A 23,466-nucleotide genomic window follows, 5' to 3' on the forward strand; every position below is an offset into this window, starting at 1 on the left:
TATTGAAGTCTGCAGGGGTCCTGGCTTAAGTTCTGTGTAGAAATGCAAAGCTATTGCATTAATTTATACCTTAGGGAGAAAGAGAAGGAAGGCAAAACAGCCTAGGAAAACAGTGTTTGCAGAGTCCTTTGTGGGTGATGGGGCTTAAGTTGCATGTGTTCTAAAATACACTAAAATGCTGGAAGTTGGAGCATATTCCAAATCCCACTGCACAGGCTAGTAAGACATTCTTGCTCTTGTTCTTGGGGGGAGAGATCTGTTTTTAAGGGATTTCTAATAAAGTATTTTTATGTGATTAAAGTGCTTATAACCTTGAGACTCCTGAGTTGCAAATCTTATCCTCTCCACATGTGACTAGTCTTCCCAAAGCAGCTGAGCTTTTTCCTCCTTTTCCTTTAGCGAAGGCTTGTCAAATCTCTTGAAGATCTTTGCTCCCAGTATGATCTGACAGTCCGAAGCTCTACTGGCGATATTATCCAGTTCATTTACGGAGGAGATGGCTTAGATCCTGCAGCTATGGAGGGAAAAGATGAACCTTTGGAGTTTAAAAGGGTTCTAGACAACATCAAAGTAAGATTTAGCATTATATCTGGGGTTAGAGTGTTTTTAAGGATGTTTCTTTAGGATAGAAGTACTGTTTGGACTATCACTTGCAGTTAATAAATACTTCAGTATTTATAATCCCAAGCACTGGATTAGTATCTTTTTTCTTTGTGTTACTCTGCATAATTTTCCAGTATTAAAAGGGAAGGGCCAGGCACAATGGCTTATGCCTGTGATCACAGCACTTTGGGAGGCCAAGGCAGGAGGATCACTTGAGGCCATGAGTTTAAGAGCAGCCTGGGCAGCAAAGTGAGATCCCATCTCTATAAAAAAAAAGAAAAAAACAATTTTTTTTTTTTTTTAAATTTCCAATATTTAAAGGAAAAAGGCCAGGCGCAGTGGCTTACACCTAGAATCCTTGCAATTTGGGAGGCCAGCGCAGGAGAATCACTTGAGGCGAGAAGTTTGAGATTAGCCTGGGCAGCAGAGTAAAAACTCGATCTCTAAAAAAATATTTTTTAAAGCCGGGCGCGGTGGCTCACGCCTGTAATCCCAGCACTTTGGGAGGCCGAGGCGGGTGGATCACGAGGTCAGGAGATCGAGACCATCCTGGCTAACACAGTGAAACCCCGTCTCTACTAAAAATACAAAAAATTAGCCAGGCGTGGTGGTGGGCGCCTGTAGTCCCAGCTACTCAGGAGGCTGAGGCAGGAGAATGGCGTGAACCCAGGGAGGGGAAGCTTGCAGTGAGCCGAGATTGCGCCACTGCACTCCAGCCTGGGCAACAGAGCGAAACTCCGTCTCAAAAAAATATATATATTTTTTAAAGAATTAGCCAGGCCGGGCACGGTGGCTCATGCCTGTAATCCCAGCACTTTGGGAGGCCGAGGTGGGCGGATCACGAGGTCAGGAGATCGAGACCATCCTGGCTAACACGGTGAAACACCGTCTCTACTAAAAAAAAATGCAAAAAAAATAGCTGGGTGTGGTGGCGGACGCCTGTAGTCCCAGCTACTCAGGAGGCTGAGGCAGGAGAATGGCGTGAACCCGGGAGGCAGAGCTTGCAGTGAGCCGAGATCGAGCCACGGCACTCCAGCCTGGGCGACTGAGAGAGACTCTGTCTCAAAAAAAAAAAAAAAAAAAGAATTAGCCAGAGATTGGGTGGATCACAAGATCAAGAGATGGAGACCATCCTGCCAACATGGTGAAACCCCATCTCTATTAAAGATACAAAAATTAGCTGGGTGTGGTGGTACGTGCCTGTAATCCCAGCTACTCGGGAGGCTGAGGCAAGATAATCACTTGAACCAGGGAGTTGGAGGTTGCAATGAACCAAGATCGCACCACTGCACTCCAGCCTGGCGACAGAGTGAGACTGCGTCTCAAAAAACAAAAAGAATTTGCCAAGGATGATGGCATGCACCTGAAGTTCCAGCTACTCAGGAGGCTAGGGCAGGTGAATCCTTAAGCCCAGGAGTTTGAGGCCACAGTGAGCTGATCTCACCACTATATTCCAGCCTGGGTGACAGAGCAAGACCCTGTCTTAAAAAAAAAAAAAAAGACAAAAAAAAAAGTTGTTTTCAGTTGAAAGTCTAGTGTTGGTAGTAATCAAATGCCAACAGAAGAGGGCTTTGTTCGGTTTCTCTCTGTGTCAAGTAGAGCGCACTAGAGACCAGTTTTGTAAGTCATGGGTATTGGAAAGCAGGCACACTTCACATACTTTGAGAATATAACTTGGAACAACCTTTTTGGAGAGTAGTTGGACAGTATCAGTCTGAGTTTTAAATATGTGTCCCTTTTGACCCAATAGTTTCCCTTACAGAAACTCCTTTTGTCCTCTAGAAATGGTCTAACTATGCCCAGAATGTTTTTTCCAGGCTGCTTACGGTAAAGGCAAACCATCAGTAGAGGATACTTCAAATGATGGTCTGTCTATACAAAAGAATAATAACGCAGCCATTAAAACATTGAGTCTACTTGGACAAAGCAGAAGAGAGGAAAAAAAGAGGAAATTCTGTCAGGGCTCACACTTATAATCCTAGTTCTTTGGGAGGCCGAAGCGAGCAGATCACTTGAGGTCAGGAGTTCGAAACCATCCTGGCCAAGATGGTGAAACCCCATCTCTACTAAAAATACAAAAAAATTAATCGGGCATGGTGGTGCATGCCTGTAGTCCCAGCTACTCGGGAGGCTGAGGCAGGAGAATCACTTGAACCTGGGAGGCAGAGGTTGCAGTGAGCCGAGATGGCGCCACTGCACTCCAGCCTTGGCGATCCAGCAAGACTCCATCTCAAAAAAAAAAAAAAAAGAAATTTATGAGCTTGAGAAGTAGGAGAGTATTTTCACTCTTGAAATGTTTGAGTTTCTTAAATAACAGTTTATATTTTTAATGTAAATCTAGTGGGGGGCGGGGAGGTGGCGAAGGCTGGGAAGTGATGGGACAACACCTGCTGAATAGCCCAGAAATTTTTGCGTAGGATGGAGTCTCCATTTATCCAGTTTTCATCTTCACATGAAAGGTACAGTCCACAATTTGTTTTGAAAGAAAAATCACAGGTTGCTAAAAGCTCACCTCGGGTAAGGTCATTTTATCCCTTGTAAGTTCTCTCATCTATTCCTGCCCCCTCTCTGTGGCCACTATACATAATATAATTTTCTTTTAATACTTGAGGCAGTCTTCCCGTGTCCGAGTGAGCCTGCTCTCAGCAAAAACGAGCTGATCCTGACCACAGAGTCCATCATGAAGAAGAGTGAGTTCCTCTGCTGCCAGGACAGTTTCCTGCAGGTAAGCTCTGCCAGGTGCTGGCCACCGCACCCCGCCTGGCTGTTGTAAAGAACTCTGTTTGCCCAGGACTGTCAAGTGGATTTTATAAGCTGGGTTTTTGTTTTTTAAGGTAGGGTTGTTCCTTTGTTAAAAAGTTCAAGAATGGGCCAGGCGTGGTGGCTCACGCCTGTAATCCCAGCACTTTTGGAGGCCGAGTCTGGTGGATCACTTGAGGTCAGCAGTTGGAAACCAGATTGGCCAACACGGTGAGACCCTGTCTCTACTAAAAATACAAAAATTACCGGGCGTCGTGGCGGGCACCTGTAATCCCAGCTTGGGAGGCTGAGGCAGGAGAATCACTTGAACCTGGGAGGTGGAGGTTGCAGTACACCGGGATGGCACCACTGCACTCCAGCCTGGGCAACAGAGCGAGAGTCCATCTCAAAAAAAAAAAAAAATGACGGGCAGTCATTCAAAAATGGCCAAGGCAAAATCTCACCAGCCAACATGCAGAATTTATCTCTTGACTTTCTTAGTTTACGTCTTTCAGTCAAGCCATTTCCCTATTAGAAGAAAAATGTTCTTTTCCCCTTTTAGAAGAAAAATGCTGATTTTGTTTAAGCCCTGTCCTAACACCAGCCTACTACCCACTCAATCCTGTGAGCCAACTCTTCCATCAATCATTCTGAATCCCAATAATTATTATTAGTAGTAGTCTTGTTTTGACACCATTTAAACTGCTCTTTCTTTTGCCGTTTTATGGATCAAAACTCCATTGAATCAGCCTTTTCTATTCTTCCAGGGAGCTGTTACCTTGATACCCTCTTAAGGTTTTTTGGTTGGTTTGTTTTTTGTTTTTTTAATGGTTCTGACCTGCTCAGGCAGCTCCTTCATGTTTATAATCATGGTTAGGATCAAAAGCAAAGGGATACAGAAATCAGTAAATGGTTTCCTTTGTGTACTAATTGGTAATTCAAATGTAGCACAAGATCAGCAGGCCAAAGAAGAATGTATCTCTTTCAGTAGATCAAAAATAAAAACAGCAAGTGAAGGTTAAATATTTGTGTTAAGAAAGCTCCTCGCTTCTTGTGTTCATGTGTCAAGGTATGAAAGGTGAAAAAGAGACTCTTCCAGATTTTAAAATCAAGAGTGTGGCAAGGTTGGGTGCCTTTGTCTGTTTTTCTCCTCCAAAGGCTTTCTATTCCTTTTTTTAAACTAACAAATTAGAGTTGTAATTTGGTTTTTCTTCACGCTTATGTTTACGTATTTATCTGTTTGTCCTCGAAGACCTTAACTGAGACAGGTTATGAGAGCTATAACGAGGTAACGTGCTTAGCATGCTGTGAACGCCAACAGAAAGGGCCTGCTCCAGCAGCACCCCAGCATTTGCCAGCCAGAGAGAGCAGGTTTCTGTCCCGGTTCTGGCAAACACTGCTTTGCTTTGGACTGGTTCCTTTCTTGCCCTTGAAAAGCTTTAACAGGTGACCTCCTACCCGGCAGCATTTGTTTATTCAGTGAGCACTGGTTTAGCCCTTACCATATGTCACACAGTCCACAGATCCTGGGGATGCAAGGATGACTAAACATGTCCTTGCCACCGGCAGCTCACAATCTGATGAGCTCAGATTTGCCGAGAGGGTCCAAAATCCACTGGCCAGAACAGATGTGTCTGAGCCCGTGAAATGTTCTCCAGCCCTAGCCCGTATCAGAGCTGAGGTGACAGAGGCACTCCTGAGTGGCATTGAGCCCTGGTCCCTGCCAGAGGCAGATGCCCGTGCTCATAGGCCTGCTGTGGAGCATGAGATGCTAACTTCTGGTTAATCGTGTGATGAATTGCCTGCCAGTAGCCATGTTGTGAGTTTGTTCCCTCTAGTATGCATGGGTTGACTCAGTGTGAATTTTTAGCAGATTGTTTCACCTTTCATTTCCAAAAAGTGAGCTGTTTTCTTTTTTTATTTTTTTTAATTTATTTTTATTTATTTATTTTTGAGACAGAGTCTTGTTCTGTTATCCAGGCTAGAGTGCAGTGGCGTGATCTCGGCTCACTCAAGCCCCGCCTCTTGGGTTCACGCCATTTTCCTGCCTCATCCTCCTGAGTAGCTGGGACTACAGGCGCCCGCCACCACGCCCAGCTAATTTTTTGTATTTTTTTTTTAGTAGAGACGGGACTTCGCCATGTTAGCCAGGATGGTCTCGATCTCCTGATCTCGTGATCCGCCCGCCTCGGCCTCCCCAAGTGCTGGGATTACAGGTGTGAGCCACCACGCCTGGCCTCTTTTTTTTTATTTTTAAACCTAATTTCTAGAACCTTTGTGTAGGGAAAGTCATTCAGCAAACCCATGGGAAGCATGTCCATTGGGGTGAAAGCTGAGCTATGTCATTCCCGGTGCCTAAGCCAGCAGATTGTTTTAGGTGTGTTATTTTTACTCCATATGTGTGCACAGTCCCTTGCAGATGAAAACCTTCTGGGTCTAAGGCTTGGCCTTAAGTTCTGCTCCTGTTTTTCCTGTGCCAATAGGTAAGGCAGCTTTTAACAACTGGTGATCAAACAGCAACATCTGGGCCAAGAGGGCTTTCGGGACCTTTCTCAAAAGGACCCAGCCACTGCCAGGCAAAGCCCCCTCTTATACTGAATATACAGAGGAAAAATTCAGTGGCAGCAAGTGCGAATGCCTTTGAATGTTCTGTTAGAGCTGTGCCAGGAGAGGTTGTCCCACTGCCGTCTCCAGCTTTATTTTTCATCTCTGGTTTGCAAAAGGTGACTGTATCTGAAAACCTGGTGTCAGACTCATCATTAATAACAAGGACTCTGGAGAGTTTCTCTTTAAAAAGAGTTTCTTGAGAACTCTAAAGTTCTTGTGAATTACTAAAAGTTCTTTTCTTTTTTTTTTTTTTTTTCTGAGACAGAGTCTCACTCTGTCACCCAGGCTAGGGTGCAGTGGCACGATCTCGGCTCACTGTAACCTCTGCCTCCTGAGTTCAAGTGATTCTCCTGTCTCAGCCTCCCAAATAGCTGGGACTACAGGCACATGCCATCATGCCAGGCTAATTTTTGTATTTTTAGTAGAGACGGGGTTTCACCATGTTGGCCAGGCTGCTCTCGAACTCCTGACCTCAGGTGATCCACCTGCCTCAGCCTCCCAAAGTGCTGGGATTACAGACATGAGCCACCACACCCAGCTGGTAAAACTTCTTAAATAAAAAGCCCTTTCTATGTAGAACAATGATTGGGCTGCGGGGTCACTCTCCGTGGGTCTCTGCACTTTCTCAGTGGGAAGAAAGAGAGTTGGTCAACACAGGCAGTCATGAGAAAGCAGTATTCATGGGAACTGACGGCCAGGATGTGATGGGCCCCCGAGGTAGCCCCTTGGCTGCCTGGGCTCCTGGGAGACAGACGGAATTTCCCAGTAGGCAAAGATTACATTGAAGAAACCCCTGTTCAGAGAAAAGACTTTGAAGAAAGCATCTGACTTCATGGAGAGGTTGGTTGCCTTGGCCAAGCACTGACCTCATTCAGCCCTTCAGTGCCCTCTGCTCTAGGGTGGTGGGACTAAAGCCATGCCACCTCACAGGGAGGTCTTGCCAAGCTGGGCAGCAACTGGCTGGGAAAGGCATAAGACCATGTGGACACAGATGCTAAGGCTATTTAAACAAGAACATAAAGTTCTAGCGTTTTGCTTGTAGAAAGGGTAGTCACTAGAAATGGCTAGTTAGGAGGCTAATGAGATTTCTTTTTGCAAGGTTAGGACAAAATGGGGCTAGGAAGTCTTAAGCTGTCTGTGGGTACCTTACAGGATTTTATTTTTGCGAAAATGGGCTTCTGGTTCAGGCTTAGGCATTTTCAACCACACAATAGGCTGAGTGGACTTTGGGCAAGGCATGCTGGCCTTCTCTCTGGGGGACCCTCAGCCTACCCCAGAATCAAGAAACAGCCTCACGAGGCTTCTTAGCCACCACGTAATGCAGTCTGCCCTCACCCTGCTTGTCCTCCGCGTGTGGGCGTCTGTACTCATCCACCCACACAGAGCAGCTGGATGCCTGCATTTGGCCAGAGTGCCACTTAAGCTTACTGCCACTGTGATTTCCTTGCTGCTAGAAAGGAGGGGCAGTCTATCTCCTCTTCCCCATATTCTCAGAGACTGTCCTGTCCCTGGGCCACACCAGAGCAGCCGATGCTGGCTCCCAGGATGGCAGGATAATGGCCTCTGGAGGACAGTTGCTACTGCATGGTAGGTGCCATCAGCTCACCCTGAGAAGCGCTTTAAGAGCCATTCTACTACCCCGGAGTAGCCCTTGATGATTGACCCACTGTGAGCAGAATGTTAACTGCTCCTCTGTAAGTGCTCCTTCCCTGTGAGCGCTCCCCAGGGGAAGGTGCTGGCTGATCCTGGCTTTAGGAGTGGTGGTTGGCTGGGTCTCTTTCACAGACACACTGTAAATCCTAAAACAGATAGTTTTACCCATTTGAGTGGTCACCAGAAAACCGGAGTCAGGGCTGTAGTCTCTAGCCCTGCTCTGATCTTCCACCTGTGTATTTTTCACCTTCTTGCTCTACTTGGTCATCCTCCCGGGGCTGAGAGTGCTATTCTTAACTACAGTGGGAATCGCAGCATATACCGATGCTTCACATCTGGCTTTGACAGTGGTTTCCAGGAATCCTTACAGACTTCTAATTGTGTGTGGGAAGAGAGCATAGGCCTAGGCCTGTGGGGAGAGGTGGTTACCGGAGGGGAAAAGGTAAGCTGGGTTTGGAGAGTGTTTTCTTTGAAATGAAGGTAAGCTCAAAGGGTGTTTTATTTTTTTTTTTATTTTTTTTTTTTTTTTGAGACGGAGTCTCGCTCTGTCACCCAGGCTGGAGTACAGTGGCGCGATCTCCGCTCACTGCAAGCTCCGCCTCCCGGGTTCACGCCATTCTCCTGCCTCAGCCTCCCGAGTAGCTGGGACTACAGGCGCCGCCACCTCGCCCGGCCAATTTTTTTGTATTTTAAGTAGAGACGGGGTTTCACCATGTTAGCCAGGATGGTCTCGATCTCCTGACCTCGTGATCCGCCCGTCTCAGCCTCCCAAAGTGCTGGGATTACAGGCTTGAGCCACCGCGCCCGGCTCAAAGGGTGTTTTAAATGCATGAACTGTTGGCCGGGCGCGGTGGCTCACGCCTGTAATCCCAGCACTTTGGGAGGCCGAGGCGGGCGGATCACAAGGTCAGGAGTTCGAGACCACGGTGAAACCCCGTCTCTACTAAAAATACAAAAAAATTAGCCGGGCGCAGTGGCAGGCGCCTGTAGTCTCAGCTACTTGGGAGGCTGAGGCAGGAGAATGGCAGGAACCCGGGAGGCGGAGCTTGCAGTGAGCCAAGATCGCGCCACTGCACTCCAGCCAGGGGAACAGAGCGAGACTCCGTCTCAAAAAAAAAAATAAAATAAAATAAATGCATGAACTGTCAACAAAGCTATGCTTTAGTTGGTAGTATTTAAACTGATCATAATAGCTTCAGAAGAAACCCTCAAAAATTAATCTACAGAAGAGTATAAATGCTGCAGTTGTACCTGTCCTGAACTGTGTTCTTATAGCCCTCGTGGAACATTGGAGAACAAGAAGGCTCCCACATGCTGTGTGGGCTCTGTAGATAGTGCCATGAGAGTGGTTGGAAGAGAAGGCCTTAGAGACACCATAACCAATGGAGTGAGTGTCTGGGGTATGGACAGTGTGGTGTGTTCTTTGGAAAACCACTTTGTAGTAGAAGCAGTATCCAGATTGTGTCCTTTATACTATATGTGGAGCTAACATTAAAATATGATAGACTTGTCATATACAACTGAGGTTTATGAAATGAATTATGTCATCTGAATGACTGTGAAACTTACAAATGATGTTTGCTGTGTAATCTTTCAGGAAATAAAAAAATTCATTAAGGGGGTCTCTGAGAAGATCAAGAAAACCAGAGATAAATATGGCATCAATGATAACGGCACAACAGAGGTAATATCCCTCCAAGACATGTTAGAACCCCGAGCTGTTTGCAGGTGCTGCCGGCCCTAACTCTATGCTTGGCTTGTATTCTTCTAGCCCCGTGTGCTGTACCAGCTGGACCGCATCACCCCCACCCAAGTAGAAAAGTTTCTGGAGACCTGTAGGGACAAGTACATGAGGTAGGGATGCTTTTGTCTTGGACTGACTGTCATCCACATAGTTCTCACGTATCCCTTCTGTTTCTCCACGTGTACAAAACCCTGCACCAGCTCACTTGTTAACTGACAGTATTTGATCAGGTTCTGTCACATGTTCTCTAGGGGGTCTGATGAATTGCTAGGCTGAATGCTCCAAGATATGGAAATAATTGCAAGTAAATTTCTTAATGTCTTCTCCCCATGGGGAAACTGCTAATGAATATGGCAGATGCCACTGCTCTGTTTGCCATCAGTACCATTGGTTAGCAGACCACTTAGATTTTCTGCATCTATTACATGCTGACCACAAGTAGCCATGCAGAATTGAGTGGCATTGCCGTCCCCTCTCTGACCATTACTTACCCCTGTCTGCACCTATGCCAGGCTCTTCCTCTGTCACAACTATACCCTTCCCGACCCGAATAGCATCTGTATTCTCTGTTGAAAGGTGATAACCAGAAGCCTCTCCCCAGCAGTTTTGCTGGACTTTTCTTTGGCATGCTGCATTCTTATCCATACCTTTGCCTTCTAGGGCACAGATGGAGCCAGGTTCTGCAGTGGGCGCTCTGTGTGCCCAGAGCATTGGTGAGCCAGGCACCCAGATGACCCTGAAGACTTTCCACTTTGCAGGTGTGGCCTCCATGAACATCACCCTGGGCGTGCCCCGGATTAAAGAGATCATCAATGCTTCCAAGGCCATCAGGTGCCTGCTTTCATTTCCCTCTTGTTCCACACATGCCTGTCCTGTTTCTTGAGAAACAATGATCCTCGTGTCACATGCATATGTGTGATATCCTCATAGGACTGTGTCTCAAACTCTGGGTGGCATGCATGCTGTGTTCATCCTATTTTGGTTTTTTAAAAAGCCACTTAAGAAAAAGTCTAAACTGGATACAGTCAAAATAGAAGCAATGTTTTTTTTTTATGGCCACAAGTAACATGAAGAGAGAAAATGTTAAAAATGACTGGAAAAACTGGAGCAATGTGTCAGTGGAGATTTCATCCTTTTGATGTCATTATTCCAGCCTAACTAGGCCTGACTGAAGTGTCTGCCACTTGGCCTGTGGTCATATTCTGTGAGCCCCTGGTGATTTCGTGATAGGATTTCTAGTTGATCTAAGGCTAGAAGAAATAGAAATGTTTTACAGTGCCTTTGATGACAAAAGTCATGATTTTTACCTGTGATCTATATTTAACAAAATAATGATACATAGCATTAAATGAAAGATAGTCAGCTGGGCGCAGTGGCTCACGCCTGTAATCCCAGCACTTTGGGAGGCTGAGGCGGGCAGATGATGAGGTCAGGAGATTGAGACCATCCTGGCTAACACGGTGAAACCCCGTCTCTACTAAAAATACAAAAAATTAGCCAGGCGTGGTGGTTGGTGCCTGTAGTCCCAGCTACTCGGGAGACTGAGGCAGGAGAATGACGTGAACCTGGGAGGCGGAGCTTGCAGTGAACCTAGATCACTCCACTGCATTCCAGCCTGGGCGAGAGAGCGAGACTGTCTCAAGAAAAAAAAGAAAGATAGCCATACTTGGTTGTAGAACCACAACTGTAGACAACCAGGGTGTTAGGAGCTCTGCCTGCCCCTTCTAGGCTGGTCAGATTAGTCAGTCCCAGGTGTGTATTCTGGGGATCCTGTCCAGAACAGTGAGGACAGAAGCTGATGGCCAGTGATCAGAGGAGTTGGAGGTGTTCCTGGAGAAGCGGTGATGGGAGAGGAGAGGGATGACGGAAATTGTAATATGCAAAAGGTCACTTTACAGGCCAGGCCTGGTGGTTCATGCCTGTAATCCCAGCTCTTGGGCAGGCCAAGGCTGAAGGATCACTTTAGCCCAGGAGTTTGAGACCAGCCCCGGCAACACTGGAAGACCCCAAGCCTACAGAAAATTTAAAAATTAGCCAGGCGTGGTGGTGCACACCTGTGGTTCCAGCTACTTGGGAGGCTGAGGCAGAAGGATCGATTGATCCTCTACCAGGATATAGAGGCTGCAGTGAGCTGTGATTATGCCGCTACACTCCAGCCTGAAACAGAGCAAGACCCCTTTCAAAAAAAAAAAGTGTGGGTGGTCAGTTTACACAGGGAACAGAACTAAAATAACTGCTTGTTATGCTTGTTAGGACCAAAGAAAAACAGGTAGGGATCACTTTTTTTTTTTTTTTTTTGAGACAGAACCTCACTCTGTCTCACTCTGTTGCTAGACTAGAGTGCAGTGGTGCGATCTTGGCTCACTACAACCTCTGCCTCCTGGGTTCAAGCGATGCTCCTACCTCAGCCTCTTGAGTAGCTGGGACTTGGCTAATGTTTGTGTTTTTAGTAGAGACGGAGTTTCGCCATGTTGGCCAGGCTGGTCTCGAACTCCTGACCTCAGGTGATCCACCTGCCTTGGCCTCCAAAGTTCTGGGATTACAGGCATGAGCCACCGCACCCAACCAGGGCTCACTTTCTAAGGAAGAATTTTCTGAAAGTCTTTTCATTCACTTCGGGAGTAGATTGCCTGGGGACCACCAAAAATAGTCTAAATGAGAATGTATATGAAGCCCTTAGTAGCATACCTGACAGTAAATATTCAGTAAACTGGGGTTGCTAGTAACATTATGATTCTAAATAGCACTTGGGTTTAACAAAGCAGTGGTCTTCAAACAGGCTCCTCCCTTGTGCTAGTGTCATTTTTCCTTTGCCTCTCGACAGCACTCCAATTATCACAGCACAGCTAGACAAGGATGACGACGCGGATTACGCTCGCCTCGTGAAAGGGAGAATTGAGAAAACCCTCTTGGGAGAGGTAAGAAGAAATCCCTATTGATGACAAGAAAACTAGCTCAGCAACATTGCAAGGAAGTGTAAAAATCAGCTGCCATGGATTGACCAGCCTGTGGCGTCCTCACTACTCCAGCTCTTCCAAAAAAGCAAGCAGTCACATGCTCTTAGGAAAGGGGAAAGCGGCTGATTAACACTCTGATCTTTTGACACTCCAGATTTCCGAGTATATTGAAGAAGTGTTTCTTCCTGATGACTGCTTTATTCTCGTCAAACTCTCCCTGGAACGGATTAGACTTCTGAGACTGGAAGTGAGTCACATAATTAAATGTAGAGAGGAAGTCATCCTGTTAGTCCCAAGATAGGTACTGATAAACTAGGGCAAGAGCTAAGCAAGGCAGAGGAAGCATTGCAGAAGCTTCTGTTTGGTTTCTAGTTTTTGTGATTCTGTCGTCCCCTCACATTTTCTCTTTCTAAACCTGACCTTGATACAAATATAGGCATCTAAAGACACACAGGAAATTAGTTGCAATATTGTGCAGACCACAATACCAGTTCACTGTGACACGTTGTTATGATAAGTGGTCTTGTTGTCCCCTCTTCCCAGTGTCTGGAAGGACCCTAGGGCTGGCTCTCTTACTCATCTGTGGGTCCCCAGCGCCCAGCATGGCAGCTAGCCTAGGAAGTTCCGTAAATGTGTTTAGATGGGGAGATTAACCTGGCTTCTTAAACTGGAATGCACGGGTAGTAGGCAACATTTGAAAGATGATCCACCTTTCTCACAAACAGACCAACTTGGGGTGCAAATTGAGTAACTTCCCAACACCCTCTTCTTTCTCTCGGGTAGTTAAAGCTGTACTAGCCCTTAAAACACATTCTGTCAGTTCGTTCTCTCATGCACCAAGGTCATATGTTACCCATATAACAGTTGACTCTGAAATGCAGCAACCTGCTCTCCAGTTTGGGGATTTCTCTAGCCTGTCTCTTGCTGCCTGCATTGCGGCTCTTTTGCAGAAGAGCTGAGTTGCATCCAGGAATGTAGCAAGTGAACCACTGTGGAAATGTCAGGTAAAGGGGAGGCCCCACAGAAGCTTTTAATCAGCCTGGCCTCCAACCTCCAGCCTCCCTAGAGCTTCCCACAGAGGCTGCATGTGTTGCCGTGAATTGAGCATGAATTTTCAAGGGCAAATATTTTGTTGTGGGTGAAAAAAAAGCTATTTTTATGAGTAAAGCACAGATATATATACATAATACATACAACAGATATGTAGTATATCTATGGTATTAATTTCATGGTGCGGGTGGGGGGTGTTTAGAACAAACCTGACTAAAAGGACCTCTTAGAGGGGCAATAATGAAATAAAGGATGAAAAACACTGGAATCGAAGCCCTCAAACCTCTCAGTAACACCTACTCCTGGCCATGTTGCAGGTGAACGCTGAGACAGTGCGATATTCCATCTGTACGTCCAAGCTCCGCGTGAAGCCCGGCGACGTAGCTGTTCACGGTGAGGCTGTGGTGTGTGTCACCCCCAGAGAGAACAGCAAGAGCTCCATGTACTACGTGCTGCAGTTCCTGAAAGAAGATCTCCCCAAGGTGAAAGAGGAGTCGCTTCTCATGGAGACCCAGCATCTCCCTGTGGTGTGACACCCAGGGCTGGGACCTAAGGACTTTGTCACTTAGTCCCATTTCTTCATTTCTTCTTGGCCGTATCCCCAAGGAGTTAGTCTGTTAGATTCCTCTCTGCTCTGTCAAAAAACTGATGTTAGAAAGAGGCGCAGTCCCCTGAACAACTTCTGTTCTCCCTTATCCCTAAAACTAGCTCTAGTATGTCACAGATGACCACTGCTGAAAGCTGGGGTGATCAAGGTGATCATCCCAGGGCATGGCTCACACCGTCCTCACAGCCTTCTCTGTCTCTGAATCCAGGTGGTGGTGCAGGGCATTCCAGAGGTGTCCAGAGCTGTCATACACATTGATGAGCAGAGTGGAAAGGAGAAGTACAAGCTTCTGGTGGAAGGTGATAACCTGCGGGCAGTCATGGCCACGCACGGTGTGAAGGGCACCCGAACCACCTCCAATAACACCTATGAGGTACTGCTTAGCCCACAGAGTCACCTTAGGGTTAGGTTGTCTTCCTTGTGCCATCTGCAGGCCTTCCACTGGTTCCCAGCATACTTCTCTGACCATCCCATTTGCCCTGGGTCTACAACTAAAAATTGCCCAGCAATCCATTTCTGGAAAACGGCATAGGGTTTGCTTTGAACTTGCAGGGCAGAGGAGGAAGTGGAGAGAATTTGCAGTGGCCTCACAAAAGTGGCTGCTTCTGCTCATTCCTTTCTCTCTGTAGGTGGAGAAAACTCTGGGCATCGAGGCTGCCCGGACAACCATCATCAATGAAATCCAGTACACCATGGTGAACCACGGCATGAGCATCGACAGGAGGCACGTGATGCTGCTCTCCGACCTCATGACCTACAAGGTGTGTGGCAGGAGGCCCCCGGGCTGCCTGAGCGTCTCGAAACTCACTTTCAGGAGAATAAGCCTGTGGAGTTTCTAAGACATGTAGAATGCGCCGCTGTGAGGACCATCAGAGAGGGAAAATAAGATGTGAACATTGCTCAAAAACCAAAGTATGCTGATCAGGCTGGGTGTCCTGGTCAAATCCCAGTATGAGAATTACAGCCTCATGGCAAACGCACACCCAGTTGGTGGAGTGAAGAGAGCTGGAGCTTGGTTCCGTTCTTATCCTGAGTGTCATCCATCCTAAAGCAAAATTAGCCATTGCCAAAACCCAGAGAGTCCCATGGCAAGTTGAGGTGTTTCTTTCTTTTTTTTTTTGAAATGGAGTCTCGCTCTGTCGCCCAGGCTGGAGTGCAGTGGCCGGATCTCAGCTCACTGCAAGCTCCGCCTCCTGGGTTCACGCCATTCTCCTGCCTCAGCCTCCCGAGTAGCTGGGACTACAGACGCCCACCACCTCGCCCGGCTAGTTTTTTGTATTTTTTAGTAGAGACGGGGTTTCACCGTGTTAGCCAGGATGGTCTCGATCTCCTGACCTCGTGATCCGCCCGTCTCGGCCTCCCAAAGTGCTGGGATTACAGGCTTGAGCCACCGCGCCCGGCCGAGGTGTTTCTTTTTTATCAAACCCATCCATCACTCTTCTGTAGCCATTCCCAGGAAAGAATAAGTTAACATGATCTGAAGTTGGGGACGGGAGGTTGAGGTGGGTTGGTGTTTTTATTTTTTTTTCTCTCTTTTCCAAAAAAATGTATTTCCCTCTAGCTGTACCTTCGGGCAGCAGGTTTTCATAAGGCTTCCCCAAACAAGTTGATAGTGTATTACAGAATATTTAGAAACCAGGTGAGGGGCCGGGCGCGGTGGCTCAAGCCTGTAATCCCAGCACTTTGGGAGGCCGAGATGGGCGGATCACGAGGTCAGGAGATCGAGACCATCCTGGCTAACACGGTGAAACCCCGTCTATACTAAAAAATACAAAAAACTAGCCAGGCGAGGTGGCGGGCGTCTGTAGTCCCAGCTACTCAGGAGGCTGAGGCAGGAGAATGGTGTGAACCCGGGAGGCGGAGCTTGCAGTGAGCTGAGATCCGGCCACTGCACTCCAGCCTGGGTGACAGAGCGAGACTCCGTCTCCTAAAAAAAAAAAAAGAAACCAGGTGAGGGAAATGGCTGTCGGTTCGACATCTTCTGTGAAGTCCTATTCTCTATGCATCTTTTACTTTAGTTGCAGGAAACAGTGTGCATGCAGTTTTGTTCTGACTTTTTGTTTAACATCACAAATATTTTCCATCTTGTTTCATGGTTTTAATAAATATACTTTTTAAATTATGGCATAATATTCCTTTGAAGAGAATTACCTAAACTTAATTATCTTCATACTTGAGGTTTTTACATTTTTTTTTTTTTAGTTCTTTGAGCCATAAGAAATCTCTTCAGAAGTACTCCCCTTTTTTAAAGTTAGTCTCTGAATTCTAGTTCTTAATTCTTTGTTCTGATGGCATCTGGACGCGAGTGTGAAGTTCCATGTTGCCGATGACTGACCACCTCAGTGGGACGCAGAGGGCGGACACATAGCTCCCCAGGGCCTTTCACACCTGACGTTGGGTCTTGGAGGATTTTTGTTGATTGTAGTGAAGGTGCCCCGTGCTTTGGTTTCAAGCTTTTGCCATTGGCGTGAGTACCACCATGATTCTTTCTCCCTTGACGCAGGGTGAAGTCCTGGGCATCACTAGGTTTGGCCTGGCCAAGATGAAGGAGAGTGTGCTGATGCTGGCCTCCTTTGAGAAGACAGCTGACCATCTCTTTGACGCTGCCTACTTCGGGCAGAAGGACTCCGTGTGCGGTAGGTTTGATGTTTCTATGAACAGCATCAAAGGCCTTTACTATTTACGACTTAGACCATGTCTAGGCTTCTAAGGGAATGAAAGAAACTGAGTGGCACAGCATTTATTTTTTCAAGAATAATGTCATAGATCATGAATTGGAACTGCTGGATCTTTTATCTCCAAAGCCTGACTGTAGCATCCTGCATCCCCGTTTACATTTGTTGGATGACTTCCCTCTGTCAGCACAGATGGTTTTTGGTCCAAGAAGAAAAGAGCAACCCTGAGCATGTAAGAATTTTTCTAGCCCTTGACTTTGTAGTTAGCCACACTGATCCTGACCCCTGTGTATGACACCAGGGCTGACAGGAGAGGGTACTGGCTGGGCACTGGGCAGAGCAGAGTGTCCTGCTGTCCTTGGGAGGTAGCCATCGATGCCTGCTCAGCCCCTGTGCCAGGCATCATATGTGCTAAGTATGTCAACCCACCCTTGGGGTGTGGATATTAAGCCCTTTGACAAGTCAGAAGACCCAGGTGACCTAGCTTGCTGTCGAGTCTACCAGCAGAGCTTTGCTCTGCACCATGCCTCATCCCTACCACTCAACAAAGCATGGCTCTGATGGGGCTGTACTGGCCTGCGGGAGAGGGAGCATAAGGGGAATTCTCCCCAGTGACTGGCTTCCCTGCGTCTTCCATGAGACCACCACTGACTGCTGAGCTTTGCTTGAGCCTTTCTGATTCCACAGGAAGACCCTGCAGGCCTGCGGTGGGAGCTGGTGAGGGGCTGGAGTTCGGGAGGGTCAGCAGCCTGCCCCAGGGCACACGCTAATCAGGCCCGCAGAGATTCCAAGTCTGGCTGCTGTTTCCAGGCCAGAGCTCTGCTTCCCAGTAGCCCTTTGCTGTCTCACCTCCTGCTCTTGTATAGATTGGCATCATTAGAGTGTATACCTATTTTTTGCCTCTAAGATTAACTTTCTGTTTTCAAAAGGGACATGGATTGGAGATGGAGGGAAAGAAATATTACATAATTCTTTAAGATAAAGAAGGATGAGAGCCGGGCATGGTGTTGCTGTCGTCCCAGCTACTCAGGAGGCTGAGGCAGGACAATCACTTGAGCCCAGGAGTTTGAGGCCAGCCTGGGCCACATAATGAGACCTCATGTCTATTTAAATATTTTTAAAAAACAAGCGTGGGCCAGGCACGGTGGCTCACGCCTGTAATCCCAACACTTTGGGAGGCCGAGGCGGGTGGATCACGAGGTCAGGAGTTTGAGACCAGCCTGGCCAAGATGGTGAAACCCCATCTCTACTAAAAAATACAAAAATTAGCCGGGCACAGGGGCAGGCGCCTGTAATCCCAGCTATTCAGGAGGCTGAGGCAGGAGAATCTCTTGAACCCAGGAGGCAGAGGTTGCAATGAGCCGAGATCGTACCACGGCACTTTTAGCCTGAGTGACAGAACAGGACTCTGTCTCAAAAAAAAAAAAAAAAAAAAAGAGCATGAAGGGAAAGAAAAAGGAGCAGCAGTTAGAGTGGGGCAAGAGGGAGGTACACGGAAGACTGGAAGAAGGCCCAGGGCCAGGAGAAGAGTGAGTCTGCCTGACAACGGGACTGAGACCCAGCACTCAAGCCTGACACCTGGAAACCGGGCCTTTGCTGCAGCTCTGCGGCCCCACACACCACCACCCACGACCTCTCTCCACCACCAACCTCCTCGACTGCCTGGCTGCCACCCCACCCGCAATTTGAAGTTTTCCCCTCCTCCTGGTCTTTCAGCACATTGTAACCCAGTGTTCGCCCTCATTGCATGTTGGTCTTTAGTTGTTTGCCTGTCTGGTTCCTTGTTAGCACAAAGTCTATAAGACAGTAGCCATGTGCTTGCTCGTCGTAGACTCAAGGCTTATGCCAGGTTGACATGGGCTTGGAGAAAGAATCTGCACCACCCCCTTGCTCCTGTAACTGTATAGGTGCCCTGCCTTCCGGGTGTTTCTCATCAGGGCTGTAGATCATCAAGGCTCAGATGCTCTTAAGCCTGGCCTGGCCCCTTCCCCTGAGCACAGCTAACAGCTGCCTGCTGCAGTTTCCAAGGGGATTGTATTCTGCTCACTACTGTCCCAGTTGTTTGCTTTTCTTGTAGGCTCTAAGCTAAGGAAGCACTGGGTGGCAGACTTAGAGTTTCCTGAGCATCCTTTCGTATTCTTGCTAAGCTGTATTCTCAAAGGCACGGCCCTCCCAGGGTGCCTTTGGCTCAGGTGGGAGAGGAGAACTGGTGGAGCTGACTCTCTCCAACAAACTCCTGGGCTATGAGCAGGCAGTGCCCTTCCCTGAAAGCACATAATCCCCCCGGCCTGCACTCCACAGCCACCCTTCTTTTCTAGATTGGAAGGAAAGGGATTTTCCAGAGTTCAGCCAGTTGATGTGGAGTGGTGCTGGTACTCACATCCTAATTTTCTGACACTTAAGCCAATAGTCTGTCTTCCTGAAAATGTAGCTTGTGTTTAGAGGCTCTCTGATGTTCATTCTGGTTGGTTTCAGGGGTGTCTGAGTGTATCATCATGGGAATCCCAATGAACATTGGAACCGGGCTCTTCAAGCTGCTCCACAAGGCCGACAGGGACCCGAACCCCCCCAAGAGGCCCCTGATCTTCGACACAAATGAATTCCACATCCCCCTTGTCACATAGTCCAAGGAAAGAGGGGACCATGCCAGACCTTGACTCCCTGTCCTGTCTGCAGCTCATGTGAAGAGTTTTGTGCTCCCTGGGACGGGGGTCCTGAGGTCCCCACCTGTGCCAGCAATCAGAGAAGCCCTCTTGGCATCCTCAGGAGTGGCTCCTCCTCTGATAGGGCGCAGCTCACACCAGTGACCCTGACTGTGCCATACTGCTCGGGAGAGCTGAGGGTTTTTTTGTTTGCTTGCTTGAAACTCAATCTGTGGACGGCCCCACAGCTCTTGCACACCCTGCCTACCTGGACTTAAGGCCCAGCCACGTGTCATGGCCCATCCCAGCTCACTGCATACATCCATCGGCTCCCCGTGGTGTCTTCACACCTGACGGTGAGCCAGGCCTGAGCCCCGCACAGGCCAGGGCACGTTCGTGGATTTTCCATTCCTTGGTCATGCTGGAATCTCTCAATGTGACATACTCATGTAAATATTGTTACTATTATTTATTTGTTCCAGTTGAGGGATTTGGAATTTTTGTTATTTTAGTTTTATTTTTGAAACCAAGCATCTATAGAAACCAAGAAAGCCAGCATGTAAGCGTCACTGGAAAAACTGGTTTAAGCAAATAGAGCCATCTGGGATTTGTAACTGAGCTGCAACTGTCATGAGGCCCAGGCAGCTCTGTAACATCTTCTGTAGATGCCCCTGGCTACCCTGTTTTCATCTACCTCAGACCCCTATCATGGGGCTCTACCCTGTGACAAGAGCCAAACCCATTCTCCATGGCCTATGGAAGCCTCACTGGAGTTTGGAGCCTGCTGCGATGGGGATGAGATGTTTTTTTATAGAATTATACTTACGTTCCTTGGATGATCTCTAGTTGATTTCTGAAGTTCTGAGTTGATGCTGTTAAGGTACCTGGGGTAGCCATTGGTTCTTGGATCTGTGTTAGAATGAGTGCTTTCCCTTCATACTGATGAGATTGTGGATTAGGAATTCTTGACCTAAGTGATTTTTGGCCAGTGGTTGGGTTTAACATTCTATTAAAATTTGTAGTTTGGGCTGGGTGCTGTGGCTCACACCTATAATCCCAGCACTTTGGGAGGCTGAGGAGGGTGGATCGCTTGAGCCCAGGAGTTTGAGAGCAGCCTGGGCAACATGACAAAACCCCGTCTCTACAAAGAATACAAAAATTAGCCAGGCATGGTGGCGCATGCCTGTAGTCCCTGCTACTGGGGAGGCTGAGGTGGAAGGTTCACTTGAGCCTGGGAGGTGAAGGTTGTAATGAGCCAAGATCGTGCCACTGCGCTCCAGCCTGGGCAACAAAGCAAGACCTTGTCTCAAAAAAAAAAAAAATAAGCTTAAAAAAATTAATTCTTATAAAAAATTGTAGTTTGACTTTATGATTTCCCTGCATCTACAAGGTAGACCTATTAACTTCTCTTGGGGTATCAGTGACATGAAAAAATGCCATTTTTCTTAATGTTTAACCCCCCTTTATCTTTCAGTTGAGCTAGAGCCTGGTTTAGGACAAAGGATTAAGTTTGTTAATGAACACTAATTCAGGGCTTCTACTTGAGACCCCATTGAGATCACTGCTTCTCATGTAACCCGGGAAGAGCCATAAAGGGGCACCCCCCACCCCAACTGCCTTCCTGGAAGCATGCCTGGGAAGTAAGCTGTAGGCTTGATCTGAGCCAGGACCACTGGGATCCGTGCAAAGACCAGGGGAGGGTAGAATTGAATCATGGGAGGGAACTCCGACACCCGTTTTCTTCTGCGGGTGACGCACACTTTAAATGGAAGAGAGGTTGTGGCTATAACTTGTGGCTGGGAATAATAAAGATGGCACCGCCAAGGAGCCTCATCTTGCTTGAGTGAGTACTCAGTTGGGTGCTGCAGAGTCTTGAGTCTGTGTGAGACGTGTGTGATTGTGATAGGTGCGGATCAGCATATAGCACTTGGGAACAAGGCAGACCTTGGAGCAGAATGGTTATGTGAAGGGTCACATCACCCATGGGAAATCATACGTCCTGGAGGTGCTGGTCCTCCTCCTGGAACTGCCAGCCTTGCTAGGACTGTCAACATCAACAGCATTGCCTGGTAAACCCTACTGTCTGTGCTCCCCACTGTGTCCCATGACTGGTATTAAAATTCTCCCTACTATGATCATCTGCCCTGCCCAGGCATTGGGCTTTATGCCAGCACAGAGCTCAAAGGCCAGGGAGCAGCACATCTTCAAGCATGAGAGCTCAATCAAAGGGTTACATTTGAGTCTCTGTACCTGCTTGGAAGAAATAAAAATATGCGTGAATTCCATCTCATCCATGAACAGTTACATATTCTTGACTAGCAGTCTGTCCAGTTCTTTGCCATTTTTATGTCTTTTTTACAAGGGAGATTAAAATAGCTCCTGACTCAGTTACAGCCCCCTGCTGTGTTCAGCACTTTAGGAGTGGGAGTGACATTCTGGACTCTTTCAGTATGTTTGGCAGTTAAACTATGGTGCCACGTTTCTATTTCAGGGTTTACCCATGTGTATTCACATTGATTCTTGTCTGATTGAACCTGGCATTGTATGTTTATTTTTCTTGATTTTTGCTATCTGTTGAACCTGTTTATTTTTCAACCATAACCCAAGAGAGGAAATATTTGCGTTACCTAAAACTATAGCAGAATAATCGTTGTGGGTTGTGAAAAAGGATGTTGGTCTTATATGGGCTGTAACTCCTAGAATGAGAACCAGGAGCTCACCTCTCCAGGCGCTGGCAGTCAACAGTGAATGCCCCTGTTACCCCCACCCCTGTGACTTAGAAATGTAGGAAATAAAGTGCCCCCTGAGCTAATCCAGCCCCAGTAGGAGGCGCTGAAAGGACTCAAGTCTAGAGTCTGGAAGCGCCACCTGGCCAGGATCAGGTGCATAGCTTAACTTTTCTTTTATTCATTCAACAAAGATTTAAGGCCTGCTACTTCCAAGGCACTGTTCTAGGCATTAGGGGTGCAGCAGTAAACACAACAGGTGAATTAGATGTTAATACATCTGGCCAGGCGCCGTGGCTCACGCCCGTAATTCCAGCACTTTGGGAGGCCAAGGCGAGTGGATCACCTGAGGTCAGGAGTTGGAGACCAGCCTGGCCAACGTGGTGAAACCCTGTCTCTACTAAAAATAGAAAAATTAGCCAGGTGTGGTGGCGTGCGCCTGTAATCCCAGCTACTGGGGAGGCTGAGGTAGGAGAATCGCTTGAACCAGGGAGGCAGAGGTTGCAGTGAGCCGAGATCACACAATTGCACTCCAGCCTGGGAGACAGAGTGAGACTCCATCTCAAAAAAAAAAAAAAAAGTGGTAATACATCTAAAAGGAATTCCGCAGAAGCAGGTGAAGCAAAGAGGCTCAGGTTCAATGTGCAGAAGTGTGTCCAGCACACTCTGGGGTGAAAACTGCAGATCAAGGTATTGTGCTCCTGTGGGCACATCAGGCCCCACCAGGGTACAGAAAGGTCCTTCTGTGGCTGCAGCCCTCCAGTTCCAACCCCTCCCCCAGGGCCTCTCATGACGCTAATCTGGCTTCCTTGCCTTAGGCTTGGATTTTGGGGAGTGTGCCCTGGGTGAGGACACAAGCCTGCAGTCACTGGGAAAGGTTGCCACCGTCCTTTCCCCAACCTACTGACAGTGTTAGCATGTGAACATTTGAATCCATTAATACTTGCTACACTTCTGCTCTGTGCCAGGCAGTGCACTAGGCCCTTGAGGAAGGTCCCTGCATGAATGGAGCTTACCATCTGGTCAGGGTCATCTTGTTATGAGCCTGAGTTCTACAATCAGAGTGTCAAGATTTAAATCTCAACTCCCCCTTTTTTAAATTTTTATTTATTTTTTAATTTTAAATAGAGACGGGACTTGCTATGTGTTCCCAGCCCAGCTGGTCTCGAACACCTGGGCTCAAACAATCCTCTCAAAGTGCTGAGATTACAGGCGTGAGCCACCATGCCGAGTCCCAGTTCCCCCTTTCCATCTGGTGAACATGAACAAATTACTTAACCTCTCCTTGCCTCACTTGACTCATGTATAAGATAGGAATACTGTTTAGTAGTGTTTGACTCATTGGGTCATTGTGAGTTTTAAAGGTGATTACACATAAAAAGGTCTTAGTACAGTGTCTGGCACATAATACACATTAAATGTTTGCAGTTATTAATACAGTGACATTATTTTTTCCTGGAAAA

General features: G+C 47.4%; 1 protein-coding gene across 1 annotated transcript in view; it reads left to right on the top strand.

Annotated features, from left to right (window-relative positions):
* Positions 1–21,567, top strand: part of POLR3A (RNA polymerase III subunit A) — a 53,790-nt gene extending 32,223 nt beyond the window's left edge. Inside the window, exons 20-31 of the mRNA XM_025397393.1 lie at positions 400–570; positions 3,215–3,328; positions 9,200–9,286; positions 9,374–9,456; positions 10,007–10,177; positions 12,171–12,264; positions 12,458–12,550; positions 13,671–13,835; positions 14,169–14,333; positions 14,590–14,721; positions 16,464–16,596; positions 19,111–21,567. Coding sequence (XP_025253178.1) covers positions 400–570; positions 3,215–3,328; positions 9,200–9,286; positions 9,374–9,456; positions 10,007–10,177; positions 12,171–12,264; positions 12,458–12,550; positions 13,671–13,835; positions 14,169–14,333; positions 14,590–14,721; positions 16,464–16,596; positions 19,111–19,259 — 1,557 coding nt within the window. The 3' untranslated portion in view covers positions 19,260–21,567. The remainder of the gene's footprint in view (positions 1–399; positions 571–3,214; positions 3,329–9,199; positions 9,287–9,373; positions 9,457–10,006; positions 10,178–12,170; positions 12,265–12,457; positions 12,551–13,670; positions 13,836–14,168; positions 14,334–14,589; positions 14,722–16,463; positions 16,597–19,110) is intronic.
* Positions 21,568–23,466: the final 1,899 nt, after the last annotated feature.

This window comes from Theropithecus gelada, chromosome 9 (assembly GCF_003255815.1).
Source record: "Theropithecus gelada isolate Dixy chromosome 9, Tgel_1.0, whole genome shotgun sequence".
Taxonomy (NCBI): Eukaryota; Metazoa; Chordata; class Mammalia; order Primates; family Cercopithecidae; genus Theropithecus; species Theropithecus gelada.